Below are 23,719 nucleotides of genomic sequence, written 5' to 3'. Positions count from 1 at the left end.
GTAAATTCATCCACCTACAAGCAGGTGATACTTGACAAAGTCCCGAAGTCCATTAATCGGGGAAAAGACAGTCTCTTTAGCAAATGGTGTAGGCATAACTGGATATCCGTCTGCAAAAAAAATGAAACAGGACCCATACCTCACACCATGCACAAAAACTAACTCAAAATGGATCAAAGACCTAAATATAAAGTCTAAAGTGATAAAGATCATGAAAGAAAAAAGGACAACGTTAGGAGCCCTAATACATGGCATAAGCAGAATACAAAACATTACTAACAATGCACAAGCACCAGAAGAGAAACTAGATAACCGGGAGCTCCAAAAAATCAAACACTTATATTCCTCAATAGACTTCACCAAAAGAGTAAAAAGATAACCTACAGACTGGGAAAAAATTTTTGGCTACGACAAATCCGACCAGCATCTAATCTCTAAAATCTACTAGATACTGCAAAACCTCAACAACAAAAAGACAAGTAACCCAATTAAAAAAATGAGCAAAGGATATGAACAGGTACTTCACCAAAGAAAACATCACGTGGCTAGCAGACACGTGAGGAAATGCTCACAGTCATTAGCCATTAGAGAAATGCAGATCAAAACTACAATGAGATACCATCTCCTCCCAACAAGGCTAGCATTAATCCAAAAAACACAAAATAATATATGTTGGAGAGGTTGTGGAGAGACTGGAACACTTATATACTGCTGGTGGGAATGTAAAATTGTACAACCACTTTGGAAATCAACTTGGTGCTTCCTTAAAAAGCTAGAAATAGAAGTACCATACGTTCCAGCAATCCCACTCCTTGGAACATATTCTAGAGAAATAAGAGCCGTCACATGAATAGATACATGCACACCCATGTTCACTGCAGCACTATTTATGATAGCAAAAAGACAGAAACAATCTAGGTGCCCATCAATGGATGAATGGATAAACAAATTATGGTATATTCACACAACGGAATACTATGCAACGATAAAGAACAATGATGAATCCGTGAAACATAACATGGAGGAATCTGGAAGGCACTATGCTGAGTGAATTTAGTCAGTCGCAAAAGAACAAATATTGTATGAGACCGCTAATATAAGAACTCAAGAAAAGGTTTAAACACAGAAGAAAACATTCTTTGATGGTTACAAGGGTAGGGAGGGAGGGAGGAGGGTATTCACTAACTGGCTAGTAGATAAGAATTATCTTAGGTAAAGGGAAGGACAACATACACTACAGGGGAAGTCAGCACAACTGGACTAAACCAAAAGCTAAAAAGTTTCCTGAATACAACCACTTTGAGGAACAGAGTAGCAGAGGCAGGGAGCAAGGGGTCTGGGGACCACAGTTTCAGGGGACATCTAGGTCAACTGGCATAACAAAGTTTATTAAGAAAATGTTCTGCATCCCACTGTGGCAACTGCCATGTGGGGTCTTAAAAGCTAGCGAGTGGTCATCTAAGATACATCAATTGGTCCCAACCCAGTTCTCAAAGGAGAATGAAGAACACCAAAGATACAATGAAAATATAAGCCCAAGAGACAGAAAGGGCCACATAAACCAGACACTCCATCAGCCGAGACCAGAATAAATGGATGGTGCCCAGCTACCACCAATGACTGCCCTGACAGGGAACACAACAGAGAGTCCTTGATGGAGCAGGAGAAAAGTGGGGTACAGAACTCAACTTCTAGTAAAAAGACCACACTTAATGGTCTGACTGAGACTGGAGGGACCTCGGAAGACATGGCCCCCAGAGTCTGTTAGCTCAGAACCGAAACCATTCCTGAAGCCAACTCTTCAGACAAAGACTAACCTAGACTGTGGGACATAAAATGATACTCGTGAAGAGAGTGTTTCCTAGCACCATTGAGACTAAATGGGTAGCTCCTGTCCACAGGTGAGATGAGAAGGCCAAAAGGGCCAGGAGCTGATTGAATGGACACGGGAAATCCAGGGTGGAAAGGAGGAGTGTGCTGTCACAGTATAGGGAGAGCAGCTAGGGTCACATAGCAATGTGTGTATAAATTTTTGTATGAGAAACTGACATGAACTGTAAACTTTCATTTAAAGCACAATAAAACACACACACATATACATACACGCGTACACACACACACACACACAGAGGCCCTCACCGCCCTCCCATTTGTACTCTGAAAGATGCCAATGAAGAGGAAGGTGGGGGAGCAGTGACTTTCAGAAATTCCCTTCTCTTTGCCCCTAAAAAAAAAAAAAAAAAAAAAAAAAAAAGCCCATACAACAAAGGTGATCATTTGAAAACTGTTAATATGCTTTCCTCTTTTATCTTTTGGGCGACATGGCCTTGGTTCTAAGTTGCAAGCCAGGCAATGTCTTTATGAGATTTCTTAATCCCTTTGCCGTCTCCTTTAAGAGATGATGAGCTCAGGTAGGAGGAATCAGACCACGTGCTCTTCCAATATGTACAGCAGGTACTTGGTTCATTAAAGCTTAGCACTGAGGTAGGTGTTGTGAGGAATGAAGCTGACCTCGACATGGAAGCCCATTGTCTTCCAGCCTCTGGTACCCTGGGCAGGAAAGGAGCATGAGAAAGGTAGAGAGCGGGGAGAGATGGCATGTGCCCAGTTTTGCCCAGAGGGCCAATGTGTTAGACAACGAGGTTGGTACAAAGGGCAGAGCTGGGACTTTGCCTCCATTTTCCATGGCTGGTGGCCTTCTATCCACCTGGGGCCACTCACAACAAATTAAAGATGGCGGCACAGTGTGGCTGTGTCTCAGGAAGTCCTCCTGCTCCATTCCCGTGAGGAGGGGGGACGCTGAGCTGAGAGCCAGATGAGCGCAGCTGATGGCTCTTCTGTCCCGGAGGCAGGTGAGATGAGCACGCAGCTAAGGCTGGGATGGGGGGTGGGAGGGATACAGAAGAGGCTCCTGTGTCTGCAGCCAGCAAGAAAGAGACAACGGGAGCAGAGTCAGATAGGACCTCACCACGCAGAGAGGTGAGATCACATCTTAGGCCAGCTGCAGATGCTGGCCAAGTGGACAAGGCACGCTGCCCAAAAGGAAGGAGAGGACACTACCTGCAAACACCCTGATGCTCCCCCTCGGCCACAAGGAGGTGTCCGCTTCCCCTCCCCACACAGCCAGGAGCCATCTTAGAGGGGCTGGGACGGGCAGGGGCGGAGAACTGAGAAACCCGAGACTGAGCATTCTTTCCGCAGAGGCTGGGCATTTCCAACCCAAAACCAAACCAGCTGCCGAGGAGTCTACACTGACTCATGGAGACCTATGTGTACCAGAGCAGAACTGCACTCTATAGGTTGTTTTTTTTTCAACTGCGGTGAAAACAGACATAATAAGACACACACACCATCTCAACCTTTCTACACGTACAGTTCGGTGGCACTGATTACGTTCTTCAAGTTGTGCAACCATTCTCGCTATACTTTTCCAAATCACTGCACCACCATTAAAATAAACTCAATGCCCCCTGAGTCCATAAGGTTTTCAGTGGCTGACTGTTTCAGAAGTAGATCACCAGGTGAAACGAAGGCTCTGGGTGGACCTGAACCTCCAATCTTTTGTTTCGCAGCCAAGCATTGACTATTTCCAAAGGGATGACTTAAATTCACAAACGAGACTTAAGTTTAATTAGGATGGGAGATGACAGTGACCTCTAAGGGGAGAGCCCCAGTCATGCTCAGAGCCCATCTGTCCCACTGGAGCTACAGCCCTGGAATGGCTCACCCTGCCTGCAGGTTCTGTCTGGGAAACCTCCAGCAGCCACTGCTGAAACCGCAGCCAGGAATTCAGTGCTAATAAAGGACACCCAAGGAGCACTGCTCTCCTTTTCCCTTTAAGTTACACTTCTTAGGAACCTGGGGCTCCCCTGAACTCCATGCACAGAGCCAAACTCCCAAACACTGACTCGGGCACCCTACCAAGTCTATCAAGGGCCACCCGTGCGGGCCCGCGTCCCCAGCCCTCGCTCGCTGCCATTCTCAAAAGGCTTTTGAAGGGGCCACGACTCGAGCCAGCACTACTGGTAGTTATGTTGTTCCTAACAGTTAAGAAGCTTGTCACAACCCCTATGTGCTATGAGGTGTGCTACCAGAGTGACTGAATGACACAAGGGCCTGGAATTCCAGGAGAATATGGTGTCCACTGCACCTGACTGCCCGTATGCCTGGTGGCAGGAGCTATTTTTAGAGCCATGCTGGCAGCAAAGAGAATGAAGACTCTGACGTAAAGATATTGCAAAGTGTCAGCCCCTATTTCCCTACTTTGCCAAAGTCTGGGTAAAACGCCTGCAGCCTGCTGAGTCAAGAGGATGAGAAATGCCTCAGCGTCCAGTAAGTTAACAGCAAATGGTCATTTGTGTATGCTGGGTGGTGACAGTTCATTACTTGGCAGAAAAGGGCACATTCTGGCTTGGCAGTGATGACTGCTCATAATTAACTTCCCAAGCACTGATATAACATTCCATTTGCTTTCTCTCCTGTCTAGGAGACGTGAAATAGTCTTATGTTCCTGTGCTCCCATAAATGAGAGGAGAAAACGGACTAGTCTAGGGCTAGGATCCAAGCCTGGGCTCAACCTTTATGGTAAGCCCTGATAAGAACTAACATGTCTCAGAGGATGAAAACTCCAGTAAGTGTTACAGGAGAGTTGGGTGAACAAAAAAGGCTGTTTAGGTTTGAGTACAAGTAATAATCTATATCCTCACCATCTCACCCAAGACAGATAGAAAGATAGGTAGGTAGATAGCTGTATAGGTAGGCGGACAGATAGGTAGATGGCTACCATCTAGTTGACTCTTACTCATGGTGACCTTATGTAAAACAGAACAAAACATTGCCCAGTTCTGAATCATCCTCATAATCATCAGCTTGTTTGAGTCCATCAATGCAGCTCCTGTGCCAATCTATCTCACTAAGGTTTCCTTTCCCTTGCTGGCCCTCTACTTCAGCAAACATGATGTCCTCCTTCAGTGACTGAGCCCTCCTGATGAGGGCAAGTTGAACCATGTTGTGATCCACAGGGTATTCACTGGCTAATTTTCAGAAGTAAATCACAAGCCTTTCTTCCTAGTATGTCTTAGTCTGGAAGCTCCACTGAAACCTGCCCACCATGGGTGACCCTACCGGTATTTGAAATACCAGTGGTATAGCTTTCTTCATCACAGCAACATGCAAACCACCACAGTATGACAAACTGACAGATGGGTAGTGGTCTTACCCAAAGGACCCTCTAAAAACAACTAAGAAATAATAATTCATCGGGCACGAGATGGGTCAGGAGACAAGAGCTGCCCTGTAGAGAAATTTTTCAGAGGCAGTGAGGAAGAAATGAAGGAAGGATATTTTCTGTTGTGAACTCAATCCAAGAATCTTCTATAGTTACTTTTTGGACTTTGAGGGTGAAGTAGAAAAAGAGAAATAGGAAGAAAGGGCAGAAGCAGAAGGAAGGAATATGGGAGTGCCCAAAAGATGGCACATCTGGATCCATCTCAGGAAGAGGAGGTAAAGCTACCAAAATAACTGCGGGAGCCTGCCCTCCCCACTCTACCCACTAATGTACATACCCTGATTCCACAAACATACATATCCTGATTCCTCCAACCAAAGAAGAAGAACCTGAGCCCATTGCTCTTCTCCCGCCTGATCAATTTGTGAAATTAATAGTACTGCTGCTCCCCTATATGTCCAGGGACTGGGTATTTAACTCAAAGGGAAGATGTATTCCATTTTTTTAAAATCCTTAAATTTGAAACGAAACTGTCTGCTTTTTGGCAGCCCGCAACATTGAAGCTCTTTCTAAGGGGGGGAGAAAAGGCTTTCCAACATTATTCAGATTAATCTGCTTGCTGCTGCGAGCTGTCACAATATATGCTGGTTGACGGAGGCAGGTCTCTCCACTTGTCATCGCCAAAAACGTTTACCCTGCAAATGTTCTCTCGCTCCAGGGCACTGCCTGGGAATTCTGCTTCCAACTGAAAGGTATCTAGTAGAAAGATCTGTGTATCATGCAAAAAGAAATATTGATCTATCCAGGCCAGTGCTGAAGGTACATAGGTGAGGTGAAGAAATACCATTTATTTCACCCAAAAGCAGCGTGTTCACCATTGTGTAAGCACGCTTCCATTCTATGATGAACAGCCTCCCTACAGGGACTGGCTTGGGTAGTGGGGGCTCCCTATTTTCCTGTGCAAATCCCCCAGCATTAAATATGCTTCTCCTTCATTAGCACGCAGCGATAGTTACTTTTCATGATTATTTGGTCATATGAGCTGGAGCCTGGTAAGAAGAGAAGGGCTGCAGGATCCCCATGGTGAAGTCCGATTTGGCACTGTGGCACACAGAAGAGCAGTAATAGTAACTAAATTTTTTTGAGTATTTGTTGCTGTTGTTGTTAGCTGCCATCAAACCAGCCCCTGACTCATGGGAATGTCATGCACAAGAGAACTAAATGCTGCCTTGTCCTGCTCCATCCCCACAATCAGTTGTGGATCGGGCCTTTGGGATCCATAGAGTTTTCACTAGCTGATTTTTGGAAGCCTTTCTTCCTAGTCTATCTGGAAGCTCCGTGGAACCCTGTTCAGCATCACAGCAACATGAAGTGCATTGGCAGGGAACCGAACCCAAGTCTCCTGTATGGAATGTGAGAATTCTACCACTGAACCACCAATACCTCATCAAAAATGTGTAGGCACAGAGAAATATGAAGAGGATGGCAATATATGGAGAGAATCCGCCGTACAGCCTAGAGCAGAGGTTTGCACACGACAGGAACTGATCAAAGCTCAGGAAGCAAAAGGGCGGACAGAGAACACTGCAGAGCCAACCCCTATCCTGAATAATGCTTCATCATGATGCTTCTTCAGGCATGACATGGAACCCCACGGTTGACCAGATTAACTTAGCTGATGCTCTCCATCAACCAGACTCCTCCAGGCTTGTCCTCTGAAGAAAGCAAGTTGAGTTTTGAGGATTTTTTTTATTCGTAACTATAAGTTGCCTCGTGCCTTTCTGAGGTAAACTCTATTAATTGAAATATTTGATTATCTATAACACCTCATGCCATAACTTCAGAAAGTTCACAATTAGTGGTTTCTTCTGAGGGACTGTCTTCGTCATCTAGTGCTGCCACAACAGAAATACCACAGGTAGATGGCTTTAACAAGGATAAATTTATTTCTTCACAGTAAAGCAGGCTAAAAGTCCAAATTCAGGGTGTCAGCTCCAACGAAGACTTTCTCTCTCTGTTGGCCTTCTCATCAACCTTCCCCCGGACTGGGAGCTTCTCTGCTCAGGAACCTCGGGTCCAAAGGATGTACTCTACTCCTGGCACCGCTTTCTTGGTGGTATGAGGTGCCCCTGTCTCTCTGCTCCCTTCTCTCTTTTATATCTCAAGAGACTGCCTCAAGACACAATCCAGTCTTGTAGATTGAGTCCTGCCTCACTAACACAACTGCTACCCATCCTCCCTCATTCACATCACAGAGGCAGGATTTACAGCATACAGGAAAATCACATAATACTGGGAATCAAAGCCCAGCCAAACTGATATACATATTTTTTGGGGGACATAATTCAATCCATGACAGGGACCAAAGCTTTGTTATGGAAATTATCTACTACTGGAACAATACACTTTTAGACGCTGGGTAGGCTTTATGGATAAGAAAATCAAAAGTTCATTTGCACAAAGAGTGAGTGACCTGCCTAATGACACAAACCATGTTGGTGGCAAAATAGAGCAGGTCATTGCTCTGCTACAGGAAGACTGGGAGGGCAGGAAATGCGGTGAGAACGTCTAACTTTTCACTATCATTTTTCTCTTCCTGAACTGTGACAGGATTCACTTGGCCCCGAGCTAGATTTTTCCCCAACTTACCTTTCCTAGACCCAAGGAGAAGTACTAACCACCAGGGGTCTTCCACCCTCCTTACCCACAACACGCTGCAACCAGCCAGCATCATTTACAAAGCCAGGAGGTCAAAAGCACCATTGTCTGACCCTCGGTGGTGCCCAGCTCCCGCCCAGGCTGCTCCATGCTTTCCGAATCCCCGCTCGAGATGCTATCACTGTAAGTTCTGCTGTTCTGGGTTTGACCCGGTTTGATCGCCTGGTGTTCTCTGTGCTGTCCTTTTCCACAAAAGTGGGAACACACAGGATGCTAGGGCTAGCCTGGGAAAAACATTCTAGACCATTCTGAACCAAGAATTAATACCCAACTGTCTTCACCTTGTTGCAAGCTTGACCATTTGCCATCTACTGATGGCCACCAGCTCCATCATCAAGCCAATCATCACTCCAATAAGCTTTTTTTTAGATAGTTTTCTTGAGATGTAATTCACATACCACACAATTCACCTATTTAAAATGTACAATTCAATGTTTTTTAGTATATTCACAGATTTTTACAACCATTACTATAAGCAATTTTAAAACAATTTTCATCACCCTTCTCTCAAAAAACCCATACCCACTGCAGTCACTCCTCTTGCTCAGAACCACTTCTAATGCTAAGCAACCACTAATCTACTTTCCATCTCTCTCAAGAAGTTTTTCATTCATCTTCAATCCACCTCATTGGACCAATGGACTGAGTCTGGGCACCACTGTTTGGCTTTTGAAGCCCTCCATGAAATCTCCCTCTTATTTTGATCTATACAATCTTTTGTTTTTCCTCTATTTTTCAGTGCACATTTCCTACCTTCAGTCTCCTCATCAGACCCTAAACACCCCATTCTCATTGTGTAGTAAAGGGTTAACTTAGCCGACTTGGGGTGCTCAAACCTGCACATTCCACAAAAAGGACTGGCCCTTGATCAGTTTCTGGGAGATAATCTCTAAACCCTTGGAACATCATGCCTGATAAAAGTGTCTTTGTATACCTGGTACCTTGGGTTATGCCAGATGGTTTTTACTAACAGTGTGATTTATGGTGAATGTCTGCTTTAGTTCACCTGGGGCCTGGAACACACTGTATCAATTTGACTTCTGGGGGACTGGAAGCAGAGTAGCCAAGGTTTATCACGACAGTACTCCATGCCTACATGACTGACCCCAATAACATCAAGGTCTGGGTGAGCTTCCATGGTTTGCAATACTTCATACATGTTGTGACACATTGTTGCTAGGAGAAATAAGCACTGTCCATATGATGCCACTGGGATAGGACAACTGGAAGCTCATATCTGACTTCTCCTGGACACCATGCTACCTGCCTTTTTTCTTTGCTGATTTTAGTCTATATCCCTTCACTGTAATAAACCATAAGTATGACAGCTTTTTTTTTTTTTTTTTAGTTTTGTGGGTTTTGAAAACTTTGACACATTCAGCTGTTAAGTGAAAGGTTGGAGGTTTGAGTCCACCTAGAGGTGCCTCGGAAGAAAAGCCTGGTGATCTACTTCTGAAAAATCATCCATTGAAAATCCTATGGAGCACAGTTCTTACTCTGACACACATGGGGTCGCCGTGAGTTGAAGTTGACTTGACGGCAACTAGTGGCAGTGGTGGTGGAATCCTTCTAGGGACTCATCAAACCGAAAGATGATCTTGAGGCCCCCAGCATACTCATGTTCATCACTTTCCCTCAAATTGTGTTTTCCCCTATATACTTTGACAGAACAAATCCTCTTCAACATGGAAAGCCCAGTAAGTCATACCTTTTCCAGGAGAGGCACCTCAGTGTGGTTTGGAAGAACACACTCTGGACCTGGGCTAAGTCTGAACGCCAGCTCTACCACCTACTAGGTGTGTGACCTTGGGTAAGGTACTTAACCTTGCTGTGCCTCAAGTGCCCCTCTCTAAAAAGGGGATAACACTTATATGGCTATCATGAGGAATAAATGGGTTTGTATCTATAAAGCAAAAGGACAGTGCCTGACACATAGAAAATTTCAATGGCTATGGTTGTTATAAGGAGCCCTAGTGGTGCAACGGTTAAGCACTCAGCTGCTAACCAAAAGCTTCAAGCCCACCCAGTGGCTCTGTGGGAGAAAGACCTGGTGATCTGCTCCTGTAAAGATTACAGCCTAGTAAACCCTATGCGGAAGTACTACTCTGTTACATGGGGTCGCTTCGAGTTGAAAATAACTCAATAGCACCTAACAACACAACAACAACATGGTTGTTATGAGCTTTCCCATGTGCTCCACTCACACAATTCCCTCCCTGCCATGAACTTACACCCACCTGCATAGAAGTGCTGTTATGTGCACTGGGCCCTGAGTCTCCAGCCAGCCCATGAACTCCTTAAGGACAGGGGGGTGATGTAATTTACCAAACTGTTCCCACAAGTGCCTCCTGGGGATAAGCACACAGTTGGTTCTTAAAATATACTTGCTGATGAAGAGGGAAGATATCTCTATTATAACGTCTAAAAAAACCCAATTCTTCACTTAAAGCTTTCCTCCGGTGTAAGCCAGTCAAATTCTTCCAGGGAAGAAAAAATAACCTTCTCTCTTTATATACATTTGTGCACAGAATCTGAGATCCTAGTAACTATGTATATCCAGAGCAGCCCTTTCAACTAAAAGAGTTCAATAGACTCTAACGGCTCCTGCAGCTTATAATTTATTATCAAATTATATGTTGGATTAAGGGTTGCTAATTGTTAATCATCATCTCAAATTAGTTATTAATGAGTAATGTCACTAATTACAGGCCACATAACACCGAGCAGGAGGCATCGCTGGTGCATCACAGAAGCCTGACTCAGCTTTCAGCCAGTTCCCTGAAAGCAATGTGTTCCATCTATGACAACCAAGACCCTACCCACTTGAGGTAAGAGTCACTGGATTTTACAGCTGGAAAGAACTGTATCCATCAACAGTTCCCAAGCTGTGACCTACAGACCCATGAATTCATGGGTGCACCCCACCTAGGCTAACACTGCCTTTAGGCTCAATGTATAATATTCCTTCTTCTTATCTTTGCTGCTGTTTATCATATATATATACGTACATATTGTCATGAATAAAAAAAATTAAGTTTATATAAAAGCAAAATTGAATTCATAGTAGTTTTTTTGCCAACAACTCTTTGTGGAAAATTTGCTGAATGAATATTCTGGGCCCTCAAAAGCACCATGGGTTATTTTTTGTGTTTTTGGTCAACTTACCCATTTCCCATTCCTCTCAGCAATTAACCCAGACCTTTTGCACTTTTCTGTAGCCCCGTGTCCGGGGCCTAACTCTCTGAGGAAATGATCAGACCTGCTGATTCACGAGGAGAACATGGGTCACAGAGCATGAACTCTCTCCACAGCACGGCTCTTCCTGCTCTTCATGACCACGTTGCTACTCACGTTCTTGACCCTCTTCAGGCTCTTTCTTTCCAATCAGCCCCTCTCCTCCTTTCAGTGTCTCAGACCTCCTCCCTCTCCTTGCTGCATCCCTTCAGCTGTATGAACTGTGTTAAAACAGGACCCTCCCTTGTCCTTGTTTTGGCCAAGACATTCAGGCAACAGATGACACATTCCAAAGAGATCATGCAACAAGTTCAAAGTAAATACCCCACCCATTGCCCTCCAGTCCATTCCAACTCATAGTGATCAATAGGACAGAGTAGACCTACCCACAGGGTTTCCAAGGCTGTGATCTTTACAGAAGCAGACTGCCACAGCTTCCTCCTGCAGAGCAGCTGGTAGGTTCCAACCACTAACCTTTTGGTGAGCAGCTAAGCGCTTAACCACTGTGCCATTAGGGCTCCTTTCAGAGTAAATAGTACCCTCTTCCCTTCTCCACGCTGGTTAGCTGGTAAAAGGGGATGAGTGAATAGAGTTTGGGAGAGGAAGGTGTTGGGAGGGTTTCTCTGGAGAGGACCTATACCCCGAATCCTACTTCCCAACTGACCCCAGCCTCCGTGAGGCCTGACTCATGCTTAGGTAAGAGAAAGCGCCTGTAGGAAGAGGGAGCACTGCATGTAGGAACTCCCCTTGCTCCTCCCAGGGTGGGACAAGGCATGTCAGTCCCGGGACTGTATATGGAACCCACAGAAGGGACGTTGAAGTGGGACCACTTTAAAGGGAATGCCAGCCATGAAAAGGAATGAAGTACTGATAGATGCTACAACAGGGAGGGCCCTTGAAAACATTATGCTGAGTGAAAGATGCCGGACACCAACAGCTACATATCCTGTGACTCCATTTACATGAAAGATCCAGGACTGGTAAATCCATAGAGACAGAAAGCAGATTAGTCCTTGCTGAGGGGTGAGGGAAGGGGGTACGGGAGTGAGTGCTTAATGGGTAGGGGTTTCCATTTGGGGTGGTAAAAGTCTTGGAACTAGATTGTGGTGACGTCTGTGCAACTTTGCGAAGGTTACTCATGCCACTCAGCTGGACACTTTAAAATGGTTAAAATGGTAAATTGTATGTTATGTGTATTTTACCACAATAAAAAAAAATCATCGACAAAACACATAAATGCATGCCCAAGAAGGTGGCCTGCAGGGCATGAGACCCCAGTAATAAGAGGAAGGAGAGGACACAGACAGGAGCAGATGGAGAGTCACTGCCTGCACGGAGACGGCCGCATGGAGCTACAGGTTCCCCACACCCACAGTGAGCCATCCAAACGACCTTCCAAGTGTCCCGGAAAGAACATCTGCTGGCCAGGAGCGCACAAAGCCATCAGAAGACAGTATGGATCAAACAAGAGGCTTCCTGCCCCCGTTTTCCCTCCTTCCTCCCCCTGCTTGGGCCTGGGTGGGGTCAGACGCAGCACCCACTGAGAAAAAGGTGAATGAGGGAAAGAAATGGTCAGCAAGTAGCAGAGGGAGAGGAGGAGATTTGAATTTCACCTAAATTCAAATTAAATTCAAATCAAGACAATTTCAGTAATGGAGCCAGGGCTGGTTTATGACTTAAAGTGACCCTAGGACTTTCATGACTCAGATGGATAAAAAACATCATGTTTGCTGGAGTTTCAAACAGGGGCAAGGGCAGGACTTTACTGGGCTACACTGGCATCACGGTGACGGGGGGAGGAGCCACCGTGTCCCAACAGTTTAAGAAACCATATTATTCTGCTTAATGGTATCAGAAGGACCATAGAAATTCCTTCCTACAATTACATTGACTCCGTCAACTGCTGAACAAGTGAAAGAGGGTCCGTGGTGCTGCTGTTAGTTGCTGTTGACTCGGCTCCAACCCATGGCCACCCCATGTTCCACAGAATGAAACGCTGCCCGCTTGTGCGCCATCTGCATGATCATTAGTATGCTGAGTCCACTGTACACATACGGGGAGAATGGCATCTACGGCTTTCATCAGATCATCAAAGGGGTCCTTGACTCAGAACAGTATTCAACCCGGGGGTCTAATGATGGGCTGGTGATGTGACACAAGATGGTATCACTTTGGAGAAAGATCGGGCCTTGAGGCATGTATTTGGGAAGCTTCTCTGCATAGAGGGGAGAGGAGAGCTGGGTCATTCTTCTCAAATTCTTTCACTGATGAACCTCAGCTGCAGAGGGCTGTGTACACACAGTGCGGGGTGAGGAGCAGGCTCTCTACAGGTTTAACTCAAGCCCCAGGAAGCCCAGCAATGTTTATCCTATGGCTTTGAGTCACCTTCCCCAATCCCCCCACACAATAATGCACCAGCTGTCCACCATTCCCCTGGTGGTGCAGTGGTTAAGGGCTCATCTGCTAACCGACAGATCAAGGGTTCAAACTCACCAGCCACTCTGAGGGAGAAAGATGTGGCAATCTGATTCCATAAAGATTACAGCCTAGGAAACTCTATGGGGCAGTTATACTTTGTCACATGGGGTCATTATGAATCAAAATCGACTCAATGGCAACAGGTTTTTGGGTCCACCATTGCCAGGGCGGACAGCATGGACAAAGGCTACCCATCCTGGGAAAGACAGAGGTTTCCAAGGCAGCAAGTACAGAACAAAGATCAAATTCTAAGGGGGCCCAGATGGTCAAATACTGTCTAGAGACATGTTGCTTGACTCCTGTAGTTGCAAAGAAGAGGAATTTATTGCCAACATTTAAAAAGTCAGGAGATTTCACAAAAGGATCTTGATTTGTGGTTTCTCTTAAAAATCTGAGGACTGACAACATAGGACCTGCACTTACCCCCTAGACTCCTACCCCACCAGCACCATCAAGTAAGGTTGGGGGAAGTTGCCTCTATGGCGGGGCAGATGTTCTTCAGTTTCCCATGGGGCCATGAGGCCCAGTTGCCTTACACTTGCCCCCTGCGCTCTTTAATACACCTGCCCGCTCTCTACACATGAAACTCTGGTGCAGACGAAGAAGAGCAGAGGACTAACAGAAAACCCTGGGAAATAGCCATTTACTCAGAAGGAGAAAATAGATACCTAGAAGAAACAAGATCCCCAGGTGGTGCAAGAATTCTGCACTCAGCTACTAACCTAAAGGTTAGTGGTTAGAACCTACCCAATGGCACTGCGGAAGAAAGGCCTGGCAATCTACTCCCATAAAGATTACAGCCAAGAAAACCCTGTGGAGCAATTCTACTCTGCACACACAGGGTCACCATGAGTTGCAATCATCTCGACAGCAACAGGTTTAGATTTCTGGTAGGAAGAAACAGGGAAAGAACTAAAAGAGAAAGGCCAGAAATTTCCTTAATGCAAAACCTCCTACATCACAGGGTGGGGCTGGGGAAAGATACCATGTCCTAACAGTTTAAGGAGCCATATTGAGTCTGCTTAATGATATCAGAAGGACCATAAAAATTCCTTCCTATAATTACATATCTCCATCAGCTGTTAACAAATTAAGCATTTCATAAGTTATGATACATTAAAAAGATTGTACACATCAGAGATGCATGCAATATTAATGACCCATGATCACAACTCTATTTTCTTGAGCCTTTTTAAAGTGCATATTAATCACCTGTTAACGTTACTGTAACTCATTAAATGCAAGCTAACTATTCACTCAGCGTCCCACGTATGTGCAGAGATAGGAATGATGGATGTTTTCTGGGCACCCCAAGCGCTGCTCTGTAACCTCCTCTTTCCCTCTGTTGTTAACACTTAAACCTTTGTGATCTTTTCATTATCGGTCAGGGCTGCAGGTCAGCCTCCCTGTATGGCCAGGAGGACACTTTGGAGGAAGCATCGTTTGGCCAAAAATACGCAACTCACTGTCAGTCTATCCTTTGAGCTTCATTCCTTCGAGTTCTGGAGGCCAAGAAGTCCTCAAATACTCCCCACTAAAGTTTAAATATTGCTGATGGTTATGCTTTGGTTATTCAGATAAGGCCTTAGTCATCAGTCTGCCTTATTCTTTACAAAGAGCCGAGAGTATGAGCCTGTAGCCCTGCATAAAAGATGAAGGTCTGGGCTGGGATGGGAACAAAACCTACAAGGCAGCTCCCACTGAGGGAGTCAGCGGACCCAAAAGATTAAAACCAAAACCCATCGCCATCGAGCTGATGCTGACTCAAGGCGAGCCCATGTGTGCAGAACAGAACTGTGCTCCATAGGGTTTTCATGGCTGTGACCTTTCTGAAGCAGACTGGAAGGTCTTTTTTCCAAGGCACCTCTGGGTGGGTTTTAACGGCCAACTTTTCAGTTAATATTCGAGCACTTAACCACTTACACTACCCAGGTAACACCCAAAAGATAACCTTTCCTACTTCACAAGTTTGCCCATAGGTGAGTCCAATATAATTCTCCAGTTTTCAATTCGAGCAAGAAAATAAGAGAACTCTTGCTTACCAAAAATGTGTAAACTGAGAAAGAACTTCCTAGCTATCTGTAAAAGGTTCTCACTCCTATTCCACAGTTCCTTCTTGCTATCCCTCTTTACACCAACAAACACTTCCTTCAAAATTAGGCAAAGGTGAGGAGGCCTTCCCCCACCTCTTCTGATTGAGTCTGGCCCTCAAATAGTACTCACAGGAGCTCAGTGTTGAACTATAACTCACCTATCAATGTGGCTGAAAATCAGAGCATCCGTGGCGGGCTGAATACTGGTCTCCCAAATATAGCCACATCCTGATCTCCAGAACCTGTGAATGCTGCTTTATTTGGGAAAAGGAATTTTGCAGATGTGATTAATCTTGACATGAGGAGACTGTCCTGAATTATCCAGCTGAACCCTAAATGTAATCATAAGGGTTCTGGTAAGGGGGCAGTAAGAAGGTTAAGGAGGGAGGAGGCCATATGATGATGGAGGCAGGGAGAGAAACGATGAAATGATGTGGCTACAAGCCAAGGAATGAGGACAGCCTCTAGCAGCTGGAAAAAGCAAGGAAACACATTCTCCTCAGGAGCCTCTGGAAGGAGTCAGCCTGCCGACACCTTGATTTTAGCCTCCATAAGGCCCACTGGAGACTTCTGACCTCCAGAACTACAGGGAAATAAATCCGTGTTGTTTTATGACGTTAAGTTTGTGGTAAATTGTTACAGCAGCCACAGGAAAGTGAGACGGAATCAAAATCAACAATCTTAGTCCAACATCCTTTGTATTTGAGCTTCCCAACTGGTATGCAATGAGACACTGATCTCCTGTACCAAGAGGCAACTGGGTGTGAACTGGGCGAGATCTACATGGAGCTCCCAAAAGGCCCTCCAGTTACCCCAAGGTGCTGCATGAATATTCTCCTTTTCTATGAGCACTAGGCTGATAACCAAAAGGTTGTCGGTTCAAATCCACGTAGAGGTGCCTTGGAAGAAAGGCCTGGTGATCTACTTCTGAAATATCAGCCACTGAAAATGCACATCGAGTCGCCATGAGTTTGGTGGTAACTGTTTTTTTGTTGCTGTTGTTTGTTTTTTTAATGTGTCCCTGTATCATGACAAAGGGTGGAAAGCACAGCCAACAATACAAGGCTTCAAGTATGAAACAGCCCCAGAAATTAATACCTTTCAAACCTGATACTTAAAACTCCTAAATACAGTGCATCATATATGAGGAAGAATAAAAAAGTGTGAACATTACTGTTATTGTACTGCTGTTTGATAAGCTGCATTTGAAAACTTTAGCTGAAGGAGCAAAATGCAACGCCCTTCCTCAGCAAGAAAACCACAATCCTAAGATATCTGCAGTACAGGAGTTGTTTTCAACCCTGGTACTCCACCCCAGAGGCAGTCTGTCCCAGGCTCCCCCAAGAACTGCCCTTCTTAACCCCGGATTTTGGAGACAGACTGGCCTCGAAACCTGCTTTCTACAGACCTGATGGGGAGAGAAGGGTCTCCGGCGTCCCACCAGTCTTTTGGGGGGCTGATGTACATGCACCACAGCTCCCAGCTGTACCCATGGGCCGAGTTCTCGTACCGCTGCACCTCGAAGTTGTCCTGTTTGATGTTGTCGATGGAGGGAAGGATCACTCGCTTTCGGTTTTCCTGGATTCGGGACAGAACTGGCTCAGCCCTGCAACAGAGAAGTAGAAATAAAATCTCTTTCCTGAGGCAACTGCACTCCTCAATTGGCACAGAATAAATAGAAGCAACAAAGCTAAAGGCTGGTGTTATGGATTGAATTAAAACCAGTAAAAAAAAAAAAAAACCCAGTTGCTGGACTAAACCAAAGCTAAGAAGTTTCCTGAATACAACCAAACACTTAGGAGGGACAGCGTAGCAGGGGTGGGGGTCTGGGGACCATGATTTCAGGGGACATCTAGGTCAATTGGCATAACAAAGTTTATTAAGAAAATGTTCTACATACCACTTTGGTGAGTGGTGTCTGGGGTCTTAAAAGCTAGCGAGTGGCCATCTAAGATGCATCAATTGGTCCCAACCCACCTGGAGTAAAGGAGAACGAAGAACACCAAAGACACAAGGAAAATATTAGCCCAAGAGACAGAAGGGCCACATAAACCAGAGACTCCATCAGCCTGAGACCAGAAGAACTAGATGGTGCCTGGCTACCACCAGTGACCGCCCTGACAGGGAACACAACAGAGTCCCTGATGGAGCAGGAGAAAAGTGGGCTGCAGCTCTTAAATTCTAGTAAAAAGACCAGAATTAATGGTTTGACTGAGACTGGAGGGACGCCAGAAGACATGGCCCCCAGACTCTCTGTTAGCCCAAAACTAAAACCATTCCTGAGGCCAATTCTTTAGACAAAGATTAGACTAGACTATGGGACATAAAATGATACTCATGAAGAGTGTGCTTCTTAGCTCAAGTAGATACATGAGACTAAATGGGCAGCTCCTGTCCAGAGGCGAGATGAGAAAGTAGAGAGGGTCAGAAGCTGGTTGAACAGACACAGGAAATCTGGGGTGGAAAGGAGGAGTGTGCTGTCACGGTACAGGGAGACCAACTAGGGTACACATAACAATGCATGTATAAATTTTTGTATGAGAAACTAACTTGAATTATAAACTTTCACTTAAAGCACAATAGAGAAACAAATAAAACTCAGTTGCTGTCAAGTCAATCCTGACTCATGGTGACCCCGTGTGTGTCAGAGTAGAACTGTGTTCCACAGGGTTTCCAATGGCTGATTTTTTGGAAGTAAATTGCCAGGCCTTTCTTCTGAGGTACCTCTGGGTGGATTTGAACCTCCAATCTTTTGGTTAGCAGCCAAGTGTGTTAACCATTTGCCCCACCCGAGAGGCTCACATGGATTGAATTATGCACCCCAAAAAGATATGCTGAAGTCCTAACCCCTGTACCTGTGGATGTGACCCTGTTTGGAAATAGGATTATTCTTTTTTATGTTAATGAGCTTCATACAAGAGTAGGATGGATCCCAAACCTAATCCCTTCTGAGTCGAACAAACACAGAGACATACACGGGGGAAGGGCCCATGTAAAGATTTATCTACAAGCCAAGGGCTACTAACAGCTAAGGTGCTTCCCTTAGAGCCAATCACCTGGAGTGGACTTCTAGCCTTGAAAATGGTGAGACAATACATTTCTGTTCTTTAAAGTCACCTGCTTGTGCTATTTTGTTATGGCTGCACTAGACAACTAAGATATTGGGCTTTGAGCAGTCTGGAACCCAGATGGAAACTGAGGCTCAATCGAGCTGAGTGACCTGTCCAGTAGGATCATGCAGCTTAAAGCAAATGCTGTGAAAAGTAGCACGCAGAGCAGCCTGCGAGCTCGTGCCCTAGCCCTTGTGGAATCTATGTCGTGATGCCCACCTCAGCATGAGACGCCTGGAGCAAGAATTCAGAACAAGGTGCCCGCAGATCCACAGACAGTGCCAGGGCTCTCCTTTCTACCTGAGGGCACAAGCCTCCCTCCCTCCGTGATTTGCATTGCAGGGCATTTCTATAGCGTTTTAAGTTTCCCCTCAAAAGGCAATGACTGACGCCTTTTGTTTTTTCTGCTGGCTCCCAATTCCCTTTCCCAAAATAGGTCACTTCTGCCCCTGATGGCCTGGTTTTAATAAGCATCTCACCAGCTCCTCTGTGTGTGTGACTATTTCCGTTGTTTTAATTGATTATTTAATTGATTTCTTAAAAGGGATCTAATTGAATTGGTTAGCATGGAAGGCTGGGAGCTAATTAAATGCAAAGGCAGACAGGATCCTGCCCCCCAGCAAGCCTCCCCGTCTTGGGGCTGCAGCAGGCCTCAGGTGGGCTCTAACTCCAGTCTGCCAGCAGCTCTGCTGTCTTAGGAGACAGCTCAGGGCCAGATATGTCTGCCCAGTGTGCGTTTCCAACAAAGGGATCATATCCCAGATTTGGGAAGGGAAAGATGGCTCTCATAAACCAGGGTATTAATCTCTCTGCTTAGAACAGAGCACAGACTTTGGAAAAGAACTAAGAGAAAATACCATTCCTCTGCATTATTTGGAAGAATAATGAGAATGCCTGCCCTATAACCCATCTCTTCTCATTTGCAGAGACTGAATTACCTGTTGGCTCATCTCATCCTTCCATTTAAAATGGGCCGTAAAACATGCTGGGCCATTTACTGCTGCCAATACTTTTGCACATACCATATAGGTGGACGCCAAATGGGGCTGACTTCTCACAGCTTCCTAGGTGTGCTTTTGAGCTTGGCCATCTCCAAGTCTTCACTGGTGATCTCTCCTCTGGGAATGCCTCTGGTCATGTGCAGAAGGCCTAGCCACCTAGCGAGGCTGGACTAGCGGCCACATCTCCCAAGAAGTGTTCCTGAACTTTCTGGAGTAGGCAGGCTCTCATCCTCCTCTAAACTCTCAGACCACTTTCTCCACCTTATTCACAACACAGTGTCTACATGCTGCCCTCACTCATCTTTGAACATATGTTAGTTTTCCTCAAGAGCTAATAATGAATACTATCATTAGCTGCTGTCGAGTTGGCCCTTGACTCATGGCGGCTCCATGTACAACACAATGAAACACTGCCCCGTCCTGTGTCATCTCCACAATCAGCTGCAGATTGGACCGTTGTGATCCACAGGGTTTTCACTGGCTGATATTCAGAAGGAGATTTCCAGGCCTTTCTTCCTAGACCATCTGTCTAGAAGTTCCGCTGAAACCTTTTTAGCATCATAGCAACACACAAGCCTCCACGGACGGACAGGTAGTGGCTGTGCTAGAGGTGCACTGGACAGGAATCAAACCCGGGACTTGTGCATGGAAGGCAGGAATTGTACCACTGAACCACCACTCCCAGAGCTAATAATAGGTTCTATATACTATGTGAAGCCCTGGCAGTGTAGTGGGTAAGCTTTCAACCACTAACCAAAAGCATGGCAGTTCGAATCCGCCAGCTGCTCCTTGGCAACCCTATGGGACAGTTCTACTCTGTCCTATAGGGTCACTATGAGTTTGAATCAACTCGATGGCAATGGGTTTGGTTTTTTTTATATATTGAGCACTTATTACTGCTAGGGACCATTCAAAACATTAATATTTTACATACATTGACTAATGTAATCCCATGACAACTGCATGAGGTAGATACTATTACCACCTTTTTTACCAATGAGGAAACTGAGGCCCAGGAAGCTTAAGTAACTTGCCCCAGCCCCAGCCACCTGGGGGCAGAACCAGGGTTCTACCTCCGATGGTCTGGCTTCAGGCCTAACCTCTACACTGCACTGCCTCCTGAAGGCAGGGGCCACTAGCTCTCCCCAGGCCTGGCCTGGTGCTGTGTATACAGAAACCATGGGTTCAGCCCCTCACAGTGTGGTGAAGAGCTACCGAACACAGTTTCCAAATAATGCTGCTGAAGCTAAGGAGTCTGATCTTATGGTCTGTGATAGAATGTGTAACTATCTTAGTTACCTAGTGCTGCTATAACAGAAATACCACAAGTGGGTGGCTTTAAAGAACAGAAATTTATTTTCTCACAGATCTGCAGGCTAAATGTGCAAATTGGGTCTTGGCTGTGTTGATTCCGTCTTTGGGCTCCCTCCACGTTTCTGGGTGACTACCAGCAATCCTCAGCATTCCTTTGATTGCAGACAATCCTCACTTGGTGTCTGTTTTCCCTGTGCGTGTCTCTGTGTCTATTCTGCTCTTTTTATAGCCCAGAAGGGATTAGCTTTAGGACCCAACCAACTCTGGTATGACCTCATTAACACACCAAAAGAAAAACCCTATTTCCAAAAAAGATCACATCCACAGGTACAGGGGCAACGACTTCAGTACATATTTTGGGGGACAGAAGTCGATCCATAGCAATAACTGTGTCCAATTATTTGCTCTCCTCCCTGGTGGCCTGCAGCACTTCCCTGTAGAAGAGTACACTCTCCCCCTCACCTCCAATCAATGTTTGCCTTGGACACATGACTTGCTTTGGCCAATGGACTGCGAGCAGGAGTGACATATATCATATCTGAGTAGAACTCTAACAGCCACTGGAAGTTTCAGCCACTGTTCTATTCTCTGAGCCACAAAAACAGACGTCCTAGACAGGATGAAGCAGAGTCACAGACAGACAACCTGCAACTGTCATACCACACAGACTAGACATGAATCTTTGTTGCCATAAATTGCTGAGACTGGGGGTGGTTTATTGCCACAATATAACCCAGTAGAAGTCAGGGCACACTATCTACCTTGTGAAGGGGAATTTCAAGAGGGTTTTAATGCAGAGAGGGACAGACGCCGCTCAGGTAGCAACGTGGAAGATGAGTCTTAAGGGCTCAGTCTGGAGTCGCAGAGATCAGCAAGAATTAAACCGAAGGCCACTAGAGGGCAGACACCAAGTCTTGCCAGACTGTGAACTCCAGCTAGGGTTTGTCCAGGGCTGTTCTGGTTTTACCACTGGAAACACTGCATTCTGGAAAACCCCTCAGTCCTAGAAAAACTGGGACAGTTGGTCACTCAAACCGCAGCTGAGAAGAGTGCCTGGAACTTGGTGGACATCCAAAAACTACGTGCGAAAAGAATGAATTCAGGCAGTTACTGCATTTGTTTAGGTAAAAGAAAATAATGGAGGTCTGAGCTAGGAGAGAAGTTCCTGGGTGGCGCAATTGTTAAGCACTCGATGACTACTACCTGAAAGATTGGTGGTTTGAACCCAACTAGAGGCACCTTGGAAGAAAGCCTGGGTGATCTGCTTCCAAAAAGTTCACAGAGAGAGACAGAGCCAACATGGTGCTATAGATAGAAGCACCATGCCTTCCCTCTGCAGCAAAGACCTGAAAAACTACAAGAAACGGATACAAATGTCAGTCCTTGAACCCTAAGCATCAAATGAAGGAATAAAGAACTTGATCATGCACTGAATGGAATAACAAACTGACAGACAACAGAGAATGAGGAGACCCACGGAGTGGAGGTCCCCTACCAGCTAATGTGGCACTGATTCGCCATCTTGGACTACAGCCACCAAGGAGAGAGCGCAGACAGGCAGTACGGGAAGGCAACTTCATGGAGCTTCCAACAGGAGACAGAGCAGCCGGTAACCAGGGAGACACGCCTTCCCACCCCCCATCCTTCTCCCTGTAGAAGGCCTCTGCTGCTTTCCAACAGGCCACGGTCACTTGGCCAGAGAGATACCGCCTCACTGCTGCCTGAGTCCGTCCTGTCCCCACTGGCTGGCCCCTCCAGTGCCATTGTTTTGTTTTTTGTTGCTTCTCTCTTTCCCTTCCTTCCTTTCCTTTCGCCCGTCCACCTGGCCCTGTGTGCCATCCTTGCCCCTCCTCAACGGGCATTACTGCGCTGCTTGGCTGGGGGCCACCGGCACACAGCCTCCCCAGGTCTGTGGTACCCCCACTAACTGGCTCGTTCAGCACCATATTTTTTGGTTGGTTTGCTTTGTTCTTTTTTTTTTTTTCCTGTTTCTTCTTTCTCTCTCCTTTCCTTTCTCCCACCCACCTAGCCCTGTGCATTCTCAAGTGGCTGTGTTGCACCACTCAGCTGAAGAGTTGCTGGCACGCGGCCTCCCCGGGTCTGCGCCACCATCATGCACCAGCTCCCTGAGTGCCATTTTATCTATTTACTTATTTTTTGTTTTTTTCTTTTTGTGTTGTTGTTGTCTTTTCTATATCTCTCTCTTCCTTCCTTTCCTTTCTCCCACCCACCTAGCCCCATGTGCCACCCTTGGCCTTCCAGGAGGACTGGCTGTACTGCTCGGCTAGAAAGCCTCTCGTACACAGCCTCCATGTGTCTGTGCTGGCCCCACAGGCAGGCTCCCTCAGCATCATATTTTTTATTTTTCTTCATCTTTCCCCTTCTTCTTTTTCCTTCCCCGCCCACCTAGGCCCTGTGCTGCCTCCACCCCTTCCTGATGGGCCGTGCCGTGCTGCCTGGAGGGAGAGACGTCAGCTTGGTGCCACCCCAATTCTGCCCTGCCCCCAACAGCGACTCCCCCACCACCATATTTATTTATTTATT

General features: G+C 46.0%; 1 protein-coding gene across 3 annotated transcripts in view; it reads right to left on the bottom strand.

Moving 5' to 3' along the window:
* The window catches only part of GALNT17 (polypeptide N-acetylgalactosaminyltransferase 17), a 628,291-nt gene that overhangs the window by 220,637 nt on the left and 383,935 nt on the right, over positions 1-23,719 (bottom strand). For 2 of the 3 annotated variants that reach the window (XM_004380774.2, XM_023735303.1), the window contains exon 5: positions 17,159-17,356. In XM_004380774.2, coding sequence (XP_004380831.1) covers positions 17,159-17,356 — 198 coding nt within the window. Of the gene's footprint in view, positions 1-8,226; positions 9,210-17,158; positions 17,357-23,719 lie in introns of those variants that run through there. The other variant, XM_023735304.1, reaches the window with a different exon arrangement.

This window comes from Trichechus manatus, unplaced genomic scaffold (genome assembly GCF_000243295.1).
Source record: "Trichechus manatus latirostris isolate Lorelei unplaced genomic scaffold, TriManLat1.0 scaffold00077, whole genome shotgun sequence".
NCBI classification, from domain to species: Eukaryota; Metazoa; Chordata; class Mammalia; order Sirenia; family Trichechidae; genus Trichechus; species Trichechus manatus.
Note: the sequence above shows the minus strand (reverse complement) of the source record. Positions and strands in the feature narration are given on the sequence as shown.